The sequence below is a fragment of the Solea senegalensis genome, linkage group LG4 (assembly GCF_019176455.1).
Source record: "Solea senegalensis isolate Sse05_10M linkage group LG4, IFAPA_SoseM_1, whole genome shotgun sequence".
In the NCBI taxonomy this organism is placed as follows: Eukaryota; Metazoa; Chordata; class Actinopteri; order Pleuronectiformes; family Soleidae; genus Solea; species Solea senegalensis.
In genome coordinates, this window is record NC_058024.1 from 8,110,693 (window position 1) to 8,128,991 (window position 18,299).

The window sequence follows — 18,299 nt, forward strand, 5'->3', positions numbered from 1 at the left end:
TCAGAAGAAGCGATGGTAATGGTCTGTATTTTAGTGGAGCCAGGAATTTGATTCCCGGCTTTGATTCCATTACACTTACAAGACTTCTAAAACTTGAGTAGATTTTGCATCCATCCCTTTTCAGCTTTATCCTCCACAGGATGGTCGCAGGGTGAGTACATTTTACGTCAGAAAATTACTTTTGATACTTAAGTACAGTAAATGTCATGTACTTTAAGATTTTACTAAGTAATATTGTAAAAGGTGCCTTCAACTTCTACCAAAGTAATTTTCTGTTAAGATAAGGGATACTATTCAAGTATCCCTTATAGGTAGCTGCATTGATTACTGTAACTCCCTCCTCACAAATCCCTCCATTATCTTCAACTGGTCCAGAATTCAGCTACCCGTATCATCACCAGAACCATTTAATTTCACCACATCACCCCCATCCTACAAGAACTCCACTGGCTCCTGGTCAATCTCAGAATTCAATTTAAAATCGTCCTGCATGCCATCAAGGCCATCCACAACCTCGCCCCTCCATATCTCTCCGACCAACCATCGCCACCTCCTCCCATTCCCTGAGATCCTTATCCTCCATCAACTCGCAACTCTGACTTTCTTCCCCTCTTTAAATTCAGACTCAAAACCCACCTGTTTAAAATAACTGTCTCTGTAATTCCTCTTCATTTACTGTCGTCCTGTTTACTGTTTTTTTTATTGTTGTTTGTTTGTTTTGTAAAGTGTCTTTGAATGTCAAAAAGGCACATATAAATTAAATGTATTATTATTATTACTTTATGTCAGACTGATTTACACTCATGGGTCACTGAAGTAGGCATTATATGTACTTAATAAAGTGGCAGCAGTGGCACTCAGTGAGGTCTTCTGCTACTGCTGCTGATCTGCTTCAAGGTAGTATGTGTAGTATATGTAGTACATCCAGAGATAGTCTTCTGCATTCCTTGGTTGTAATAAATGGTTTATCGGGTTATTGTTGCCTTTATATCATTTCAAACCAGTCATTATCATCTGACCTCTGGCATTGACAAGGCATTGGATATTGTATTTGATATACTGCAATCTTTTAGACCATTACAGATGGTTTTGTGTGGAAAAACCCAGTTGATAAGTAGTTAATTTCAAAGTCACGTAAATCACCTTTATATACAATTCTGATGCTCAGTTTGAACTTCATGCCAGCTTGATGCCTAAATACATTGAGTTGCTGCCATGAGAATGGTTGATTAGATGTTTGCATTAACATGCAGCTAATAGAGTGGTTGATGAGTGAATAGCACATAGTATTTTTAGATACTGAGTTTTATGAATGTTTTGTGACTTTTTGAAATCTGTTATTTCTTTTCGAACATTTGTTTCCTTACTGCATATTGGGTCCAAAAATTTTTTATCCTAAGTTTTACTTCTTTGAATACATGTATTTATGTCTCTTTTGCTCTTATTTATATTGGCATTTGTGCTCTGTATATTTTGGCTTTGCCTTTGTGTGTCTCATTTATGTCCTTGAGTATCATGTTTGGTCTGTTTGTCTATTATTATCGTCATTATTATTTTCAGTGCTGAGCTGTGTGTAACAGTGAAGAGTGTCCTCTACAGTACAATCTTTCCACAGTGCTCGTTGACGTGCCCTCAGTTTTACGACGGTGTGCTGCTTACACAATGACAGTTTCCGTCAGTTTCACTCGCGAGTCGTAACCGCTCTGGAGGAGTAAGCGTTTTTCTCGTTTCCAGATTGAATCAAAACACGGATTCCACCGTTGAAAACTATCGGCCTACGATAAATTACCTTAATCAATCGAACTAGAGTGAGCAGTGTTGATATATAAGTACGACTTGCTACAAGTGAACTTTGAAGTTTCTCCTCGAGGCCCAGTGTTGAGCTTCGAGCGGCAGCGCTAAAAAGTTTGTTGTTGTCACGTGACGCCAGGCGAATGTGACGATTAAAAGTTTGATTAGATATTGAAACTAGGTGGCGTATTACATCATCTTTATCCGTTGACGATAGTCTCGCAATGCCTCAACCAAAACATCGAAAGATCGCTGTCATAGGTTACAGGTCTGTAGGTGAGTAGCGCACGCGAGCTCGTGCATGGCTAATGTTAGTCGGCTAACGTGCTAACATCCTGGCTTTGTTTTCCGCCCAAGTGTGTCCGTCTCACCACTAACGATGGTTCACATTTTGTACACTTTTCATATGGTACACGTGTTGTCTACATATTTGACACGAATTTACACCCACATAAACTATCTTGTTCTGTAGCTATGACTTCACCGTGTCACTAGTTGATAACGTGTTCAGTGAGAACAGAGTTAGCAGTGATATCCTTGTAGAGTACAAAGAGGTGAATTTGTCTTAACGATTAGTCTAATATGTGAAACATGAAACGCAAGAAATATGAATATAATATTTTTTTTAATAAATCAAAACCCAGTTGCGTCGATTTCCCAGCAAGCTATGTGAAAAAGATAAACCACACTCATCGGTCACTTAATTAGGTACACCTGGGGTTGGACCCCCTTTGCCGTTAGAACGGCCCGTTCTGTGGTTAATATATTACCCAAGATCTTGAAAGCATTCCTCAGATTGTGGCCCATATACACATGATGACGTCAAGCTATTGTGGCAGATTTCGATTGCACATCCATGATACAATTTTCCATTGCATCTCAGTGGTGCTTTATTAGGCTGAGATCTGGTTACTGTGGATGTCACTTGAGTACAGTGAATTCATTGACATATTCAGAAATCATCATGAGCTTTGTAGTAGCCCGTGACACTGTGGTTTTAAGGGATGGACATGATCAGTAGCATTACTCAGATAGGCTGCTGTATTTAAATTATGTTCATTTGGTACCAAGTGTGCCAACTAAATATCCCCCATACCATTACACCACCAGTCTGAACCGTCTGATGCGAGGCAGGATGAATCCATGGTTTCACACCATATTCTGACCATCCGAATGTCGCTAGCAAGTCTCACCTAGACCAGCTTTTCAAAATTTCTTCTCTCCAAATTTGGTGAGCCTGTGCAAAATCTATCCTCAGTTTAATTTTCTTAGTTAACAAAGAAGCTAACCAGTGTGGTCCTCTGCTGCTGTATCGCAACTACTTCAGGGCCATTTATCGTGCCATTGACTGTTGTCTAAAATCAGTCTGGCAATTCTCTGACCTCTGGCATTGAGGCATTTTTCCCCAGAGAACTGCCGCTCACTGGATATTTTCTTATTTTTCAGACAGTTGAACAATTTCTGGAATACTCAGACCAGCCTGTCTAGTACCAACAACCGTGGCGTGTTCAAAGTGACTTAAATCCGATTTCTTCCGTTTTCTGATATTCAGTTTGATCTTTTTGACCATGTCTACATATATTGAGTTGCTGTCATGTGATTGGCTGGTTAGATATTTGCATTAACTTGCAGTTTAACAGGTGTACCTAATACAGTGGTGGGTGAAGGTATATCACTGTTTCATACAAAACATTTCATCACATATACTGGTTACAGACTTGGCCAGTAATTGCACCTTCTTAGCATGTAGATAAGATGTGGATATCTTTCCTGACTCAAATATCCTGACTGAAATCATTTTGATTTGTGATATTATTGCATTTAAGCATGATTTAAGTTTAAAAAGCATATAATTTAATGTAAATGGCGTAGTAATGTGTTGTAAAAAAAATAAATAAATAAAACGGTAGGGAAACTAATTTTGTAATGTTTTTTCCCCTGTACAGGAAAGTCGTCTCTCACAATACAGTTTGTGGAAGGGCAGTTTGTTGACTCCTATGACCCCACCATTGAAAACAGTAGGTGTCATCATTAGTTTGTTTCATGTCATCGCAAAGAAAATTAGCAATAGATTCTGCACAGTGTAAAGAAACGCTTGTTTTCATCTTTTCCCAGCCTTTAACAAACTGGTCAGTGTGAATGGCCAAGACTTCAATCTTCAGCTGGTGGATACAGCTGGTCAAGTGTGTAATTCATCCACCACCATAACTGACAGAAGCATTAAACTCTTCTTTTTTTATATACATTAACTAATTTTCATACCTCTCTGTCTTTAGGATGAGTATTCAATTTTTCCACAGTCCCACTCTATGGACATCCATGGCTATGTCCTTGTCTATTCAGTGACTTCCATGAAAAGGTGAGTGTGTGGTTGTGTTTTATTCAACTGCAGGGTTAATTATGGTCATCTTAAGGCTTAACACACTGTACAGTAGCTTTCCCGTAATACATTATTCAAACCAATGTATAAAGATTTAACAATCATTTTAGTGGTTTAATTCAACACAATAGATTTATCATATATTCAGGTTTATATTGTTTGAGTCAATCGAGTAAGGTAATTATCAAGTCTGTAGATTTTGGTGTTAAATTTGACTTCAAATATCCTTAAGTATGACTTTCTGCTTTTTAGGCTGCCAGTGTATTGTCATAATAAATAAGTATTTGAAAGTACATTGACATCTTTCTCTGTTCAGTTTTGAAGTTGTCCAGGTTCTACACGACAAGCTGCTTGACATGGTTGGAAAGATTCAGTAAGTAAAATATAACATTCTTGTGTGTTTTGCTTCTGTATTTCCTTTTTCAATCTTTCATAATTGGGTTTTTCATAGTAAGTGCAATTATTGTTAGTTACAGTCTTAAGTTTGGAAAAATAAAAGTCGTTTACAGCTAAACCCAACCAACCCTCCCTGTTTTGTGGTTCTTTTTCATAACACCATTGTTTTCATTTTAGGGTTCCAACTGTTCTTGTCGGGAACAAAAAAGATCTCCACATGGAAAGGTAATCCACAAGAGTAAAAATTTTGTGAATTAAAACTACATGTGTTTGTCACCAACACTTACTCGTCCTGTCACAAGTCAGAGTTTCCATGTTGTAGAATGCATTTAAAACTTGTTTAGATGCTGTATAAATACTGGTAATGTATCAAATTGCTCCATCCATGGAGAAAGACATGGGCCCATACTCAAATCATGCTCTAAAATGAGCTATATGGACTTAAAATAAGTAATGTGAAAAGGTGAGGACATTATGATACTGTCACTAGCACAGCCCCTGAGTGTTGATCTGAAACTGTATTTTAACCTCTGTCACGGAGGTTATTTGTACAGCTATTAAGTTTGTCCATACGGCTGTATGTGAGTGGCATAACTCAAAAATGAAAGGACACAATTTGATTAAACTGTCTGGGGTTGTAGGTTATGGCCCATGGGATAAATGATCTGTTGTGATCCCAACATGGATCCAAGTTTAGCTCTCTGAGAGCTTTCTCGATTTGCATTTTGAGTTGCATTTGGAAAACCAGCTATTTGGCTGTGGATCTCTCAATTTTCTGTCACTTTACACCTCACACTACATGCTCAGTCTTCTTACTAGCCAGAGGTGACATTTTATGTCACAGGAACACCTTCTGACATCAAGGTTAGAGAGCCAGTCAGAAGGGAGGCTTGGGCAGTTGGGCTGTTCTTGCCTATTCTGTGACTAAGGCCTTGACTGTCTTCCCAAAACTAGTATGAAATACATCACTATGCCACGATGTTGCTTTGGTTTGTCCTCATGTTCATCTTTGTAATGATGGACATGAGTATTGCAATGTGTTTATTGTCATTCCAAATACCTTATCCTGCATTTTTTGCTTTTGTTACTGTAAACTGTTTTGGACTCTACCTTTTTGTGAGGATTATAAGTGACTTTTCTGCTTTACTCTCATTTTCCCCAGGGTTATCAAGGCAGAGGAGGGAAAGAAACTTGCTGATTCCTGGGGTGCTGTATTCATGGAATCTTCCGCCAAGGAGAATGAGGTTTGTCAGATATTTCTTGAGCTGTATTTCCACCAAGTGGCATCGTGCAGTTCAGCTCACGCTGGTCCAGTTTGGAATGGTAAACCCAGATTGTGTTTGTGTTAAGTGTGTAGCCTTCCAGTAAATCGTGAAGAAGAATGTGGCACAGTAAACAAAAGGCAATTATGGAGGACATCCAGTGTTTTGAAACACTTACGGTTGTGAATCATCTCTCTTTCGCAATGCACAGTATATTTCAAAATGGTGTTTTTCACTTTCCATTCCTTTTGTCGCCCTGAAGTGGCCAATCAGTGAGTGTGCTAGGTAAAAGTGTGATTGTATGAATTGATATCCGTCACAACTTAAAAAAAATGATTGCATATCATACCGAACTGAACTAAACTGCTGAGCTTGGTGGAAATTAGCTTTTTGAATAAAAGTATTTTATTCAAAGTATTCCTGACACATACTGACATTTATTGACAATGTTTTTGAACCACAGACTGCTGTGGAAGTTTTCAAGCGAATTATTTTGGAGATCGAGAAAGCCGATGGAAATGCTGCCCCAGAGGTGAAGAAATGTGCTGTAATGTAAACGTGTATCCAGGACATCAGTAAGCTCATTTGCTGAAGACAGGAGACACAACTTCACCGGCTTGCCAATAGTGACCTCACCTAAACCAAGACACTGTAGTGGAACTCTTCTTAACCATTATGATGTTTGATTGATTTACATAGTGATGGAACTGCTCTGACAGTTTATATACGAATCCCACTTGTGACCACGGGGAGAATTTTGAGAGCAAGAATAATCTTTTTAGATAAAGAGGCTCCTTTAGTAAACATGTTCTTTAAATTGTAAAAAATGGAAATCTTGATATTTGAGTTAAAAGAAATGCTCAGAAGACAAAACAAGATTGTCCCAAATAACTACATTGAATCTTTGCATGAATGGGTTATGGTAATAACTAGTTTTATCTCTAATGTTTGAGACATTGTTGGCTTTTGTCTCACAGCTCTTTACGTGAGTAAAAAGTGACATTTCAGCAGATCATTATTGAATGATGGAGAGTCACAGTTCACATTGCTTTAAATGTGGCATTAAATTGTCAGTATTTTTCACAAATGGTGGATTTCTTTGGACACCCCAAAGTCAAAGTTTTGATGAGAAAGTTCACTGTGGTTTCTTCTCGTGGTAAATCTTTAATAACCCATCTTCAGGTACAGTTCATCAATGAACTCATGAGCTGTGGTCTTACTGATGGAAGAATTTATTTGTATATTTAACTACCAACATTTTATGCTTTTCTGCCAAGCAGATCAGCATCCCTCTACAGTTTAATTTCTCCTCTCTGACTGTTAAGTTATCATGTGAGCAACCCTCAGAAGTTTAGTATGGATTGAAACAAATTTTGGGTATGCACCAGTTATACCTTTTTATATCATAAATAGAATCTTAGGTTTGATAATATTGGTTATATATTGAGTGATGCAGGTGTGCCCTCCTTTCAATATAAGTAGAGTATATGCATATAAGCACATTATTATTATGATCTTTGTTAAGCAGCAATTTTGAATTGCATTTTAACACTGTGAGACCAGTTAAATGGCCAACAGCCAATGTTAGATTAGTCATTTTTGAACTCATGATTTTGATTTGGTGATTCATGCTGACTTCGTAAAAGTCAGGATGGCATGCGTTCCATTTAATTTAGATTGTGGACCTGCATGAAGTATGTCCCAACACAAGATTTTTGTTTTCTTAGCTTGTGTAGCCTTACAGAAAATTTACACTGTGGACTTTACCCACAATCCTCTGCACCTGTTGTGGGTAATCATGTTTTTTTTTTTTAAGTGCTTTGATCAAGTAGTTAACTGATGGATAATTGATGATGGTAAAACAGAAAAGTTGGTGGTGCTGTGTCTTGTGCCTTACAGTTCTTCAAACGCCCTCTTTTGCTTCCCTTCATGACTCAAGGTGCTCTTCAAAAGGTTTTTCACTCTTTTGTTAACTAGATGCCATTGGTGCAGGTGGTGTTGTGTACGGAACACCAATATTCTCCTGTGGGTCGGTGTTAATCCAGAAATCTTGCTGTAAACATTTTTTGTATATAAATAAATATGTTACTCATTTCATGTGTTATTGTGCCATTTTTGTCTGCATTATTTAGATAGCAAAAGTATAGTTGCCTATACAAAGCTCTGGGGGGGAAATGTTTTAGTATCAGAAATACTGGGGGAGAATTGCTTTATTTAGTTTTCTTGCTATTTTGCTAGCTATTTTTTATTCCTTTATTCACATTTTAGATTGTCCATCTACAAGTTTTGTTTTGCACCTGAAGGAAACAACTAAGAACACTGACTGATTGGAGGAGAGGAGACACATGACTGGAAGATTGTAGAACTGCCCTGTTGTACTGAAGCCAAGCAGAGGAAATAGGGATGGGACATTTTTTGAAGTTTTTACTGTAGCGTCTAAGACAAAATATTAATGTAATAACTTGGAGAAAGGTGATGCAGTTCCCTGTAGTGGCCTTCAAATAAAAAAGAGTGTTATGAAGTTTCTGACTGCCCCTATATGACAGTGTCCCAGAGGGTATCCTTAGAGGAAATCATTTAGTGCTGTATGGAAAATGCCCATTTCAGAGATGGAAAGTAATGCTGTGCTATAAAATATGTCCCTGTATAGGTATGCACAGGTGTGTGACTGTGGGAAATTATGTACTAGTGGTGCCTGCCCCACCTGTGCAGTAGGTACCTTTTCATTTTTCGCCCTGACCTTTGAAATGTTGCGCACACCACCGGTAAATGCTGTACTTCACGTTCTTTGTCTTTGTCTTTCTCATGTCTTTCTTTGCGACAGCTGTCTACGGTTATTCAGCCTTTTCAAAGCTAGTCTACGGTAACATTAATTTACCGCGACCTTGAGTGTTAGACAGGCGCTTACAAATAACATTTATTGTTATTATTATTTTTATTTTTATTCTAAAAAGGTTGTCCTGTCACAACTTTTAAAAGCATCTCCAGTCACTTCACCCTGGTGTCAGGCGAGAGACAGACACAAACACAGCAGCCGCCTACATGGTCGTCTTCTTCAGTTAAGAGATTATGATTGCGCTAACACTGTGAGTAATACGGTTTGGTGAAGGAGTGACTGCATTAACCCTACGGTTATTACGGTAAGGACTGTACCAAGAGTTGTGGCGGAAGAGTGACTGCGGTAAACGAACCCGGCCACTGAAAGGTGAAACTGCGGGTGGAACATGGACTGTGTAAGTTATTTAATTAACCTTTATATGTAGTATTCGTTAGTTCCTAGCTTCCTTCGCCAATATTTATTTACTAACGAGACTTGCTGAAGCACGCTAGCACCAGCGGCTAGCGAGCTAACTCAGGTTTGCCTAGGTTAGCTTTCTCACTGTTATCCCAGCTCACCGTCTGGAGGGCACCAGAATTGTGAGATCGTAAATATGGAGTCAGCCCCGGTAACAGTGCAAATAATTGATGCATAAATAAGAGAGGTTTCACTCACAATTTCTTAACAGTGTAATTGGCGCAAATTAAGAAACTTAAAAGCCACGTCGTTGGATACATAATGTCAATATTAACGTTAGCTAACGCGAACGCTTGGTTAATGGTAATGTTTTGGTCGAAGTAGCGATTATCGTTAATCACGATACAGTCAGTTACTGCTCACGGAGGACGTTACCAGCTGCAGCTAAATGTCACAAGTTTTACTGAGGTGAGCGGTGAGTAACACACTGACTCACCCTGAGAAAAACAAACGAGGTCCAGTATTGTACTTAAGTGGTAACATATCAGTATCACACGTAGACAGATGGTAATCCCGCTTAGGTGTACGTGTTGTCATGTGCAGAATCTAACAAGTTATTAATGCAATATCTTGGTTTACCTCTGAATCCACATGAATAGTAATTTATGTAGAAAAACAAAAAATGTGTATCAAATGTGTAAGAGAGATTTACACTGATCAGCCACAATATTTGAACAGATAACTTGTTTTCATTTTGACTGCAAAATGACTGAGCATTAGTAAGATATGTTATGCAGGCAGAGTTTTTTCTTTTTACGTTAATGGGAAATTATCTCGAAAAGTTTAATTTCAATGACATTAAACTTTTTTCTTTCAGATTCCATTATCTATTGATGACTTAGAGGGCAAAAAGGACCCAGTTGTTGAGGGTAAGTGACTTATTAAATAGAGAACAGTGACACATAAAGGTCAACCCACAATAAACAATAAATATAAACCATCCACACAACGTGGTCCATCCCATAGACGTATACAGTAGAAAACACACAAATCAGGCTCTATGTCAGAAAACCCATCTCTTCGCTGGCAGTTTTCATCATGAAAGTGAACATTGTAGATTGCTGTTGTGCCCCAGGATCAGAGACAACAGGCAAACAGGAGAACATTTTACCAGATCCCCACAGATGCACAGAGACGGTGGAGGTGAATCACTGCTATGAGACGAGCAGAAGAAGACGGAGAGATGGGAACAAACACAAGCAAAAGATTTTGTGGTTAGCTCTGTAAATAAAGGACTTGGTCTAACTGACAGGTCTGCACAGCAACGTTAACAGAGCATCTATTTACATTACACTACCCGTTGGTAATGTTATGCTAATGCACACTTACTTGTCCAGTGTCAACAATGTTATCTTTAGCCAGTAGACTCTGTAGTCGAGTGTGTCACATAAAGTCAGCCAATTGGGCACAATCTGTAAAGTCAGATTGCATCAATTTGTTTCCCCCCAGGCACTTGTAAACGTTCAGTGACCCTCTGGAGTTAGATGAAGAGAAGTTCATCAGGAAGTTGACAATGTCAGGATACTGCAGCCCCTGCTGTTTTTAAACTCATAAAAATCATGCCAGGGGCATTATCAGGATCAGATATATTCAGCTTGTGAAATCTTGCCATATATCGTTCGATCTATGTGGATTTAAAGTGTTCAGTGAACTCTGACAGGTTGAATCCAGTACCAGCCCCATTCATTTTGCCACTTCTGAGGATGCCAACATGGTGGCTCATAGAAACCAAGTGACGTAATGTCTGGAGCGCTATTGCAGTCTGCAGTGTCACCATTAGGTGTGACTGATTAACACACTCAGGATTTTGAAAGCACAATCTCCTCTCTTGTATTACTTCAGACCCAGAGCACAATGTATACACCAGGTTTATGAAGTCCCACCGGTGTTATGATCTTGTACCTACCAGCTCCAAATTGGTTGTATTTGATACATCACTTCAGGTAAAACAACACATTTAAAATGAAAAAAAGAAAAGTATTTGTCATTAGCTAAAGAGTGAACGTTATGGTGCATTTAATGTCACAGGTGAAAAAGGCGTTCTTTGCACTTGTCTCTAATGGGGTAAGAGCAGCACCTCTGTGGGACAGTAAGAAGCAGTGCTTTGTTGGTAAGATTAATTTTTATTTTGCCCATGTCACTCTTTGAATGGGAATAAATGAATTGATTGAATGTTTCTAATTTTTCTTGGCAGGTATGCTAACAATCACAGACTTCATTAACATTCTTCATCGCTACTACAAATCTCCATTGGTAAGATTGGTTTTAGTCCTTCCATTGTTAAAATTAGGTTTAACATATTGTAGCTGTTATTCTGCAGAGTTTTAACTTGTATATTACAGAATGTGCTCATGTTTCCTCAAAGTTTATCCTCTCTGCCTCTTTTTAACAGGTTCAGATATACGAGTTGGAAGAACACAAAATTGAAACATGGAGAGGTGAGAATGTTAAGTGAATATCCACTGTATTTCCTGTCTACTACACTGGTAATGTTAGACACAAAATGGCATTGTCTTTTATGTTTATAATAGAGCTTTACCTTCAAGACTCTTTCAAGCCCTTGGTTAGCATATCTCCCAGTGAAAGGTGAGTGGTTTTCTTTCTTTTTCATAATGCCTAACTGGCAGTTGTACTTTCATGCATCAGCATTGTGTTGTTTTTGGTGTCGAGTGTCACTTTAATACAGGGTAGTTGCATACTGGCATACACCAAAGCAGGATGTCACGTGATGCTTAATTTGTGGCATGAACTGTTTGATTTGGTTAAAGGCACACTTTGTCTGGATTAACAAACAAGACACTGACTCATATTAAAGTAATCCCTCTTCTTATTTTGCTGTGCTCACTCTCTCCTTGCCTTTGGAGAAAGTATGAATGGTGTGTTTACCAACACTAACCAACAAAGTCACCATTTCAATGTTCAAAATTTTTAAAGTCTACTTGCACAGTGGGAAAGTGCTGAGCAGTTTTGAGCGCACTGTAAGGTTTAAGTGAACAGTTCCTGCCAAGAAGCAATGAATAAACACTTAACACTAACAACAGTTTCCCATAACTGTCTTTATCTCCCATGTTGTGTCCTTGGGGACCTGATTAACCTGATCTCCTCTTAACATTTCTGTGTTACAGTTTGTATGATGCAGTGTCGTCTTTGCTGAAGAACAAGATCCACAGATTGCCTGTGATCGACCCCCTGACAGGGAACACACTCTATATCCTCACACACAAGAGGATTCTCAAGTTCCTCAAGCTTTTTGTAAGTTTTTAAAAAAGATTTAAGGACTTCTCTCCTCACTACTGTTACACTAGTACTGGAAATCATATGCAGTAGTTTAACAGTAACACTGCAAATGACTAGCAGAGATATCAGAGTTATGGAAACTGTTGCTTTAAAAAGACATACATGCGCTCACATTTTTGATCTTGTGTGTATTTTCTTGTTACTGTTTTCAGATATCAGAGATGCCAATACCCTCATTTTTGAAACAAACCTTAGAGGAGCTGAACATTGGAACCTTTAAGAAGATAGCGGTGGTCCGTGCAGACACACCACTGTACACAGCGCTGGGTATTTTTGTTGAGCAGCGAGTATCGGCGCTCCCCGTTGTGGACGACAAAGGTGTGTGAAATTACACCCTGGTTGTTTTTGCATAAATGACCACAGACCTCTTGATTTTTTTAATGTCTTTTTTGCAGGTAGAGTGGTGGATATATACTCAAAGTTTGATGTTATAGTAAGTACTCACTCTCTGGATGTTCTACCCTTTAATTATATGAATATTGGTTTACAAAAGGAGTGTGAAATGGCACTTTTGTCAAAAAATGTTCTGTCAATAAATTGATCTTCTAATCATTGTCATGTAAGACAAATCAAAAATGTTTTACTCTTATCTTCAGTTAGGTAGTCATCCCTCATGTTAGAATGTGTTGTCACAAGTTAATGAGTAAAAGTGCTTTTTTGATGGATTAATTATTGAACAATTCATCAGTTGCATTAGCCTAAAACATTTTCAAATGGTTATTATTTTGATTAAAATTTCTTTATCATTTTACACTATCCTATCATGATATATGTAAATGTTTCAAATATTAAAAGTGGAATGTTATTGCAATTTTAAGATGCAGAGACAGCCATGGTAATATTACATTTTAGTTACAATGCACTTTACGTTTCAAATTCAAATCCCAAAGTGCTACAAAACATATGAAATGTGCTGAACATAAAAACTAGCATGAAGAAAATCATGAAGGTCTGAGTATAAAGGCACCATGGTTAATGAAAGGCCTTTTGTTGAAACAGAACCTGGCAGCAGAGAAGACATACAACAACCTGGATATTACTGTGACCAAAGCACTGCAGCACCGCTCTCAGTACTTTGAAGGAGTTTTGACCTGCAGCAGACATGAAAGCCTGGAGGCCATCATCAACAGACTGGTGGAGGCTGAGGTGAGCAGTGTGTATGATTGTGTGTGTGGTTGTCTCCTGTAGCTGGTTTACTCCTTGTTGTTTGTGACCTTTTAAAGATGTGATATGTAACATTTCTGCACTAACATATTACATTATGTAAAATGTTTCCAAGAAAATATTCTGTATTAACTAGTTAGTAACTGTTGTTTTTTTAATTGTGTGTATTCAACACTAATGGCACTTTTCCATTATTCAGTTTGAGCACTACTCGACTTGACTCAAAAAAAATGAGCCGTGCCGAGTCGTCCTTGAACTGTATAATGCAAAAGTGCCAAAAATGTTCTTGATTACAGTACTTAACCGCCATTTGCTCCACGTTCTGCCAACAAAGCTCTCCCCATAAATCTCAAACACACAGGGGAACCAAAGAAACAACAAAACAGCAATTCTCATGATCCCACTCTTCTTCCCAACATCATGAAAGTAGCTTTTTAATTGTGTACCTGAGATGTACTTTGCATTCTTCATCAAAAGACAACTGATGAACAAACATCTCTGTAATGTACAGGAGCTGTTTTTGAATGTTGTGGCTGATCAAAACAGCATTTAGTGAAGTAAAAAGATTATATAAAGGTACAGTCTAAAAACATTAGCAACATTTACTGGTTAATTTGCATGTTACAACTCACCTTTACCTTCCAAGTTAGTTAGAGAACCATCAGCTTGCATCAAACTCAAAAGATTTGTCTATATTGGGCTATTGCTATAAAAAAACATGGTGGTCCAAAAGACAGCCTCCATAGTGCCGACTCGGCTCTTGATCTGAATATTAAAGGTTATTTATGGGAAAATGAACAACAACAATTCCTACAATCGGGTGATTATACATTTAATAAATAAATTATTTATTGTTATTTATTCACTGTTGCATGAGACTGAACTCTGCTCGGGTTTTCTCTCCTGACACTGAGATCTCAGCCAGCCATAACTCTCATATCTGTTTCTCATCTGTGTCAAAGTTCTCAGCCACTTTGTCTTATTTATGTCATCAGTGCTGCTGTTTTGCACACAGTTTTGAAAAACAAAACAAAAAAACAAATGTGTGCAAGTGTAAAACTGACATTACCGGTCATCTTCTGTGCTGCTCAGGTTCACAGGCTGGTGGTGGTGGATGAGCAGGATGTGGTGAAGGGAATTGTCTCTCTCTCAGATATTCTCCAGGCTCTCTTGCTTACTGACAGAGACGGGGGTAAGTACAGTTGTTTGTGAGGAGCATATTGAACACGCAAGTATTTCAGTCGTAGAAAATCACTCACATATTTTCCGAAACATGTCAATAGCTGTGTTTCCATCAGCCCGTGTTTATGCTCACGTTTGAAAACACAGAAAACTGATAAAAGAGAGAAGAGAATGAGTGCAATGGAAACAGTTTCAGCGAATAAAAAGAGGATGTTTTGAAACCACGTCACAGCATTTCACCACACTGGAAAAATAGCGGATACGGCGGGTGAGGAGGAATGTGTGGACTGATGAGGAAACCACAACATTCCTCAACTTTAAACGAAAATTACTACACTACAAACGTGAAGCAGCAGCGAAACACCATCATATATCGACGGTTACTGGTTGAGTTTTATTTTCGTTATCTTTCAGTGGTGACATGGACTTTTACACCACTTCTCTCAGAAAACTATCATCTTTGATTTACAGCATTTAATGGAAACACAGTTAAAATGTTCAACTAATTCAGTCAACATTTGCAATACATTTGAATGGAAACCAACCTAGTGTTTTTTTTTCTTTATCCACAGTCTCTGCTTGAGGAAGGGACACTCTGACAAGGCTACGCAGTTTGAAGAGGACAAAGGGTCAAAGGGAGAACAAGAACAGAAGAAAGGAATTCTCCTCTAACAAGAACTCCACTCTTCACAAAAATAGCAACAATTTGACGTTTTAGCAACCCATCAATATATCATTTTAGCAATATAGGACAGTGTTAGGAGCTCCAAATTCCCAAAGTCGCCACCATCCGAAGAAAAAAGATGCAGAAGCACAAGAAACGTCTCCAGAAAAGCTGTAGCCCCTCAGGTTTGTTTCCTTCTTGGCTGTTTTTTTTTGTAGTTTTGATTAGAGTGATATCCAAAATTATATAAAATCAGTGCCAGGTGTAAATCAAACATCAGTGATCAGCTTATGGGAAACTGATTGGTTTAATTTTTTTTTCATTTTGTTGGCAGCATTTCATTTCTCTAATAAGGCTGAAATTTAGATGCACATTGAGCCTCTTTAATGGTCATTTTAAACACTGTGTAACTTAAGTATGTGATGCCACACACACCAAAGCATGTTCAATATTTTCATGAGCTCTGTTCTTTGTTTTTACTATGATGTTACTCCACTGACATGATCTCTTTTAGGTTTTTTTCATATCCAGTTTGCTTCATTTTTAAAAACAGTTGCTGGATTGAACTGTTTGTCTCTTTTCTTTCTTTTTTTTAACTTGAACAACTGCATTGTAGAGTTTCCAATGACATAGGTGGATATGTGGTTACTTGAGTATTTACAGTATCTGTTTGTGTTGTACTGTACACACACACTGCGTTTTATGAAGACTTGAAAAATGTTAACTTCAGGACTTCTGATTCCCCAAAAATGGCTCTGGATGAATTTGAACAGCAAATAAAATGCATTGATGTAAATTATACATCAATAGTTATTTGTGTGAGAAGAATCCAAGAGCTTTGAGTTTTAATCTTGTGTGTGGTCAAACAATAACCTTACAAACGTGGAACAGCCTCATGACCTCATGGATTTAATTTAGATCAGCAATGGTTTAATCTGTTGAAGACAACTGTTAATCATTTTTCTTATTTTGTTGGAATGTACAGACTTTGATTCATGGGTTTTATCTTTCACTATTTAGTTTGTCTTGTCATGAATAATTAAATGTACATGATGTACATTTTACTTGATTTAATTTAGCTGGTTTTGTGGCTACTTTTTTTGGTGTTTGGGTTTGGCATCGTTAGCGGAACCCAGGGTTTATTATTTCTTCTCTTCCTCGTCAGCTTTTTCAGAGATGTGGTCCTTCACTTATGCTGACAACAGAAAACCAGACATTCTAGGTTCATTTAGCTGTTGTTTTTCAGTTTGTTGTGTCTTTATCACAATCACTAAATACCAGCATTTCCTTCCTATTTTCTAAACGCAACAGGCACCTCACACTCTCTTATTTGGTATACATGAAACGGTGTGTTCGATTGTACTTAAATGCACAAATTTTGTACTAATCTGCATTGAGGTTATAATTTAAAGGACGAGCAATAAAGGCTCTTTGAGTTTGTTTTAAATTGTAATTTTTTTATGGGTGTATATGTGTCACAGAGCTGTTACTGGTAGGACTGTTTTCTTTAGCGTCTCATTAAGTCTGTGTCCATTTTTTGTGGGGGCAGAAACAGCATTTTATTATAAAGTAAATGTTAACCTTCTAAATAGAAGTCAGACAATTTTAGTTTTTTCTTTGGCAAATTTTTAGAAGTTAAGGCAGATCATGGCCAATACCTGATGCAGTTTTTTGTCCCATATATTTAGCAGTTTAGATTTTTTTCCTCTTTATTAATGTTCATTGTTTTGCACTTTGTGTGCACTGCAGTACAACTACATACAGTATTAAATACAAATGTATGAACTAAATATTAAGTATATGAAACAGGTCATGGCTGCATAGTTGGTGTAGTGGTTAGCACTCTTGCCTTTGCAGCAAGAAGACCCCGGTTCACGGCCCAATCGGTTGTCGGTTTTCTCCAGGTTCTCTGGTTTCCTCCCACAGTCCAAAAACATGCACTATGGGGATTAGGTAAATTCAACTGAGATTGGCACAGCACCCCCTGCGACCCTCATGTGGAGGATAAACGGGTAGAAGATGGATGGAAACAGGTCTTAAAAATGGAAAAAAAGAAAACCTTGTGGCCAATGGCAATTATTCTTCTGCTTATAAATAGATATTGAGAAACATTATCATTCACTTAAGCTCGTTTCTGGCTCCCTTATTAATTGCCATTCATTTGGCCACCACCAACTCTGTCTATGTACTTGCTAAATTAACCTCCATATTCACAAGCAAAACAATAACTTTCAGCTATTTGGTACTGGGCAAGACGCACAACAATAGTTTTTAGAGTGTTCTCTGTGTTTATGAAAACAGCTGCAGGCTAAAGAGCAGTGAGAAAGCACCAGAAAGGTTACACTGTTGGTTGAAAATCAAAACAATGAGCATTAAAAAAAAATAGGTCATGAGTACATGACTTTTTTTATATACAAATAATACTGTCTAATATAGTATATATGCATGTACAAATATATATACACAGCTGATCAGACTTGGTACAAAAGGGACAGCACAGCCAAGAAATAAAATGACAAAACCTTGGAAAACAATTGTATTTATTACTCTATATTAGAAGGTACATGATTGAAGTCCTGAAGGGATTTGTACATAGATGCATTTGTTCCTTTGCCTTAATTGGACAGAGACTTGGAAGTCAACACAACTTGTTGTATAATACTCCATTACTTTGAATCACATCCCACTTTTAGAGCAACGTGTTAAAAACCTTAAATACTATATGACGTTCTTTTTATATTGACATTGTAAGGCAGATACAATTGGACAAACATACCTTTTAAGTGTATAAATATGGATAACATTCTACCACTTATTAAACAACAGAGCTGTCCAATCCTTTCCGGCCAAAAAAAATAGCATGGAGTG

General features: G+C 37.8%; 2 protein-coding genes across 2 annotated transcripts; both read left to right on the forward strand.

Moving 5' to 3' along the window:
• The first annotated feature begins 1,647 nt into the window (after positions 1 to 1,647).
• rhebl1 (Ras homolog, mTORC1 binding like 1) lies at positions 1,648 to 7,923 on the forward strand. Its single transcript, XM_044023278.1, has 8 exons — positions 1,648 to 2,067; positions 3,738 to 3,809; positions 3,907 to 3,974; positions 4,068 to 4,150; positions 4,488 to 4,544; positions 4,745 to 4,792; positions 5,730 to 5,811; positions 6,293 to 7,923. The coding sequence occupies exons 1-8, from the start codon at positions 2,016 to 2,018 to the stop codon at positions 6,383 to 6,385; spliced, it is 555 nt and encodes a 184-aa protein (XP_043879213.1). The 5' UTR covers positions 1,648 to 2,015; the 3' UTR covers positions 6,386 to 7,923.
• A 1,031-nt stretch (positions 7,924 to 8,954) lies between these two features.
• On the forward strand, positions 8,955 to 16,878 carry prkag1 (protein kinase, AMP-activated, gamma 1 non-catalytic subunit). Its single transcript, XM_044024812.1, has 13 exons — positions 8,955 to 9,062; positions 9,942 to 9,993; positions 10,967 to 11,067; positions 11,153 to 11,234; positions 11,319 to 11,377; positions 11,517 to 11,562; positions 11,656 to 11,710; positions 12,250 to 12,376; positions 12,574 to 12,739; positions 12,817 to 12,854; positions 13,421 to 13,567; positions 14,678 to 14,777; positions 15,340 to 16,878. Exons 1-13 carry the CDS (start codon positions 9,054 to 9,056, stop codon positions 15,348 to 15,350), a joined length of 993 nt encoding a protein of 330 aa, XP_043880747.1. The 5' UTR covers positions 8,955 to 9,053; the 3' UTR covers positions 15,351 to 16,878.
• The last annotated feature ends 1,421 nt before the right edge of the window (positions 16,879 to 18,299 follow it).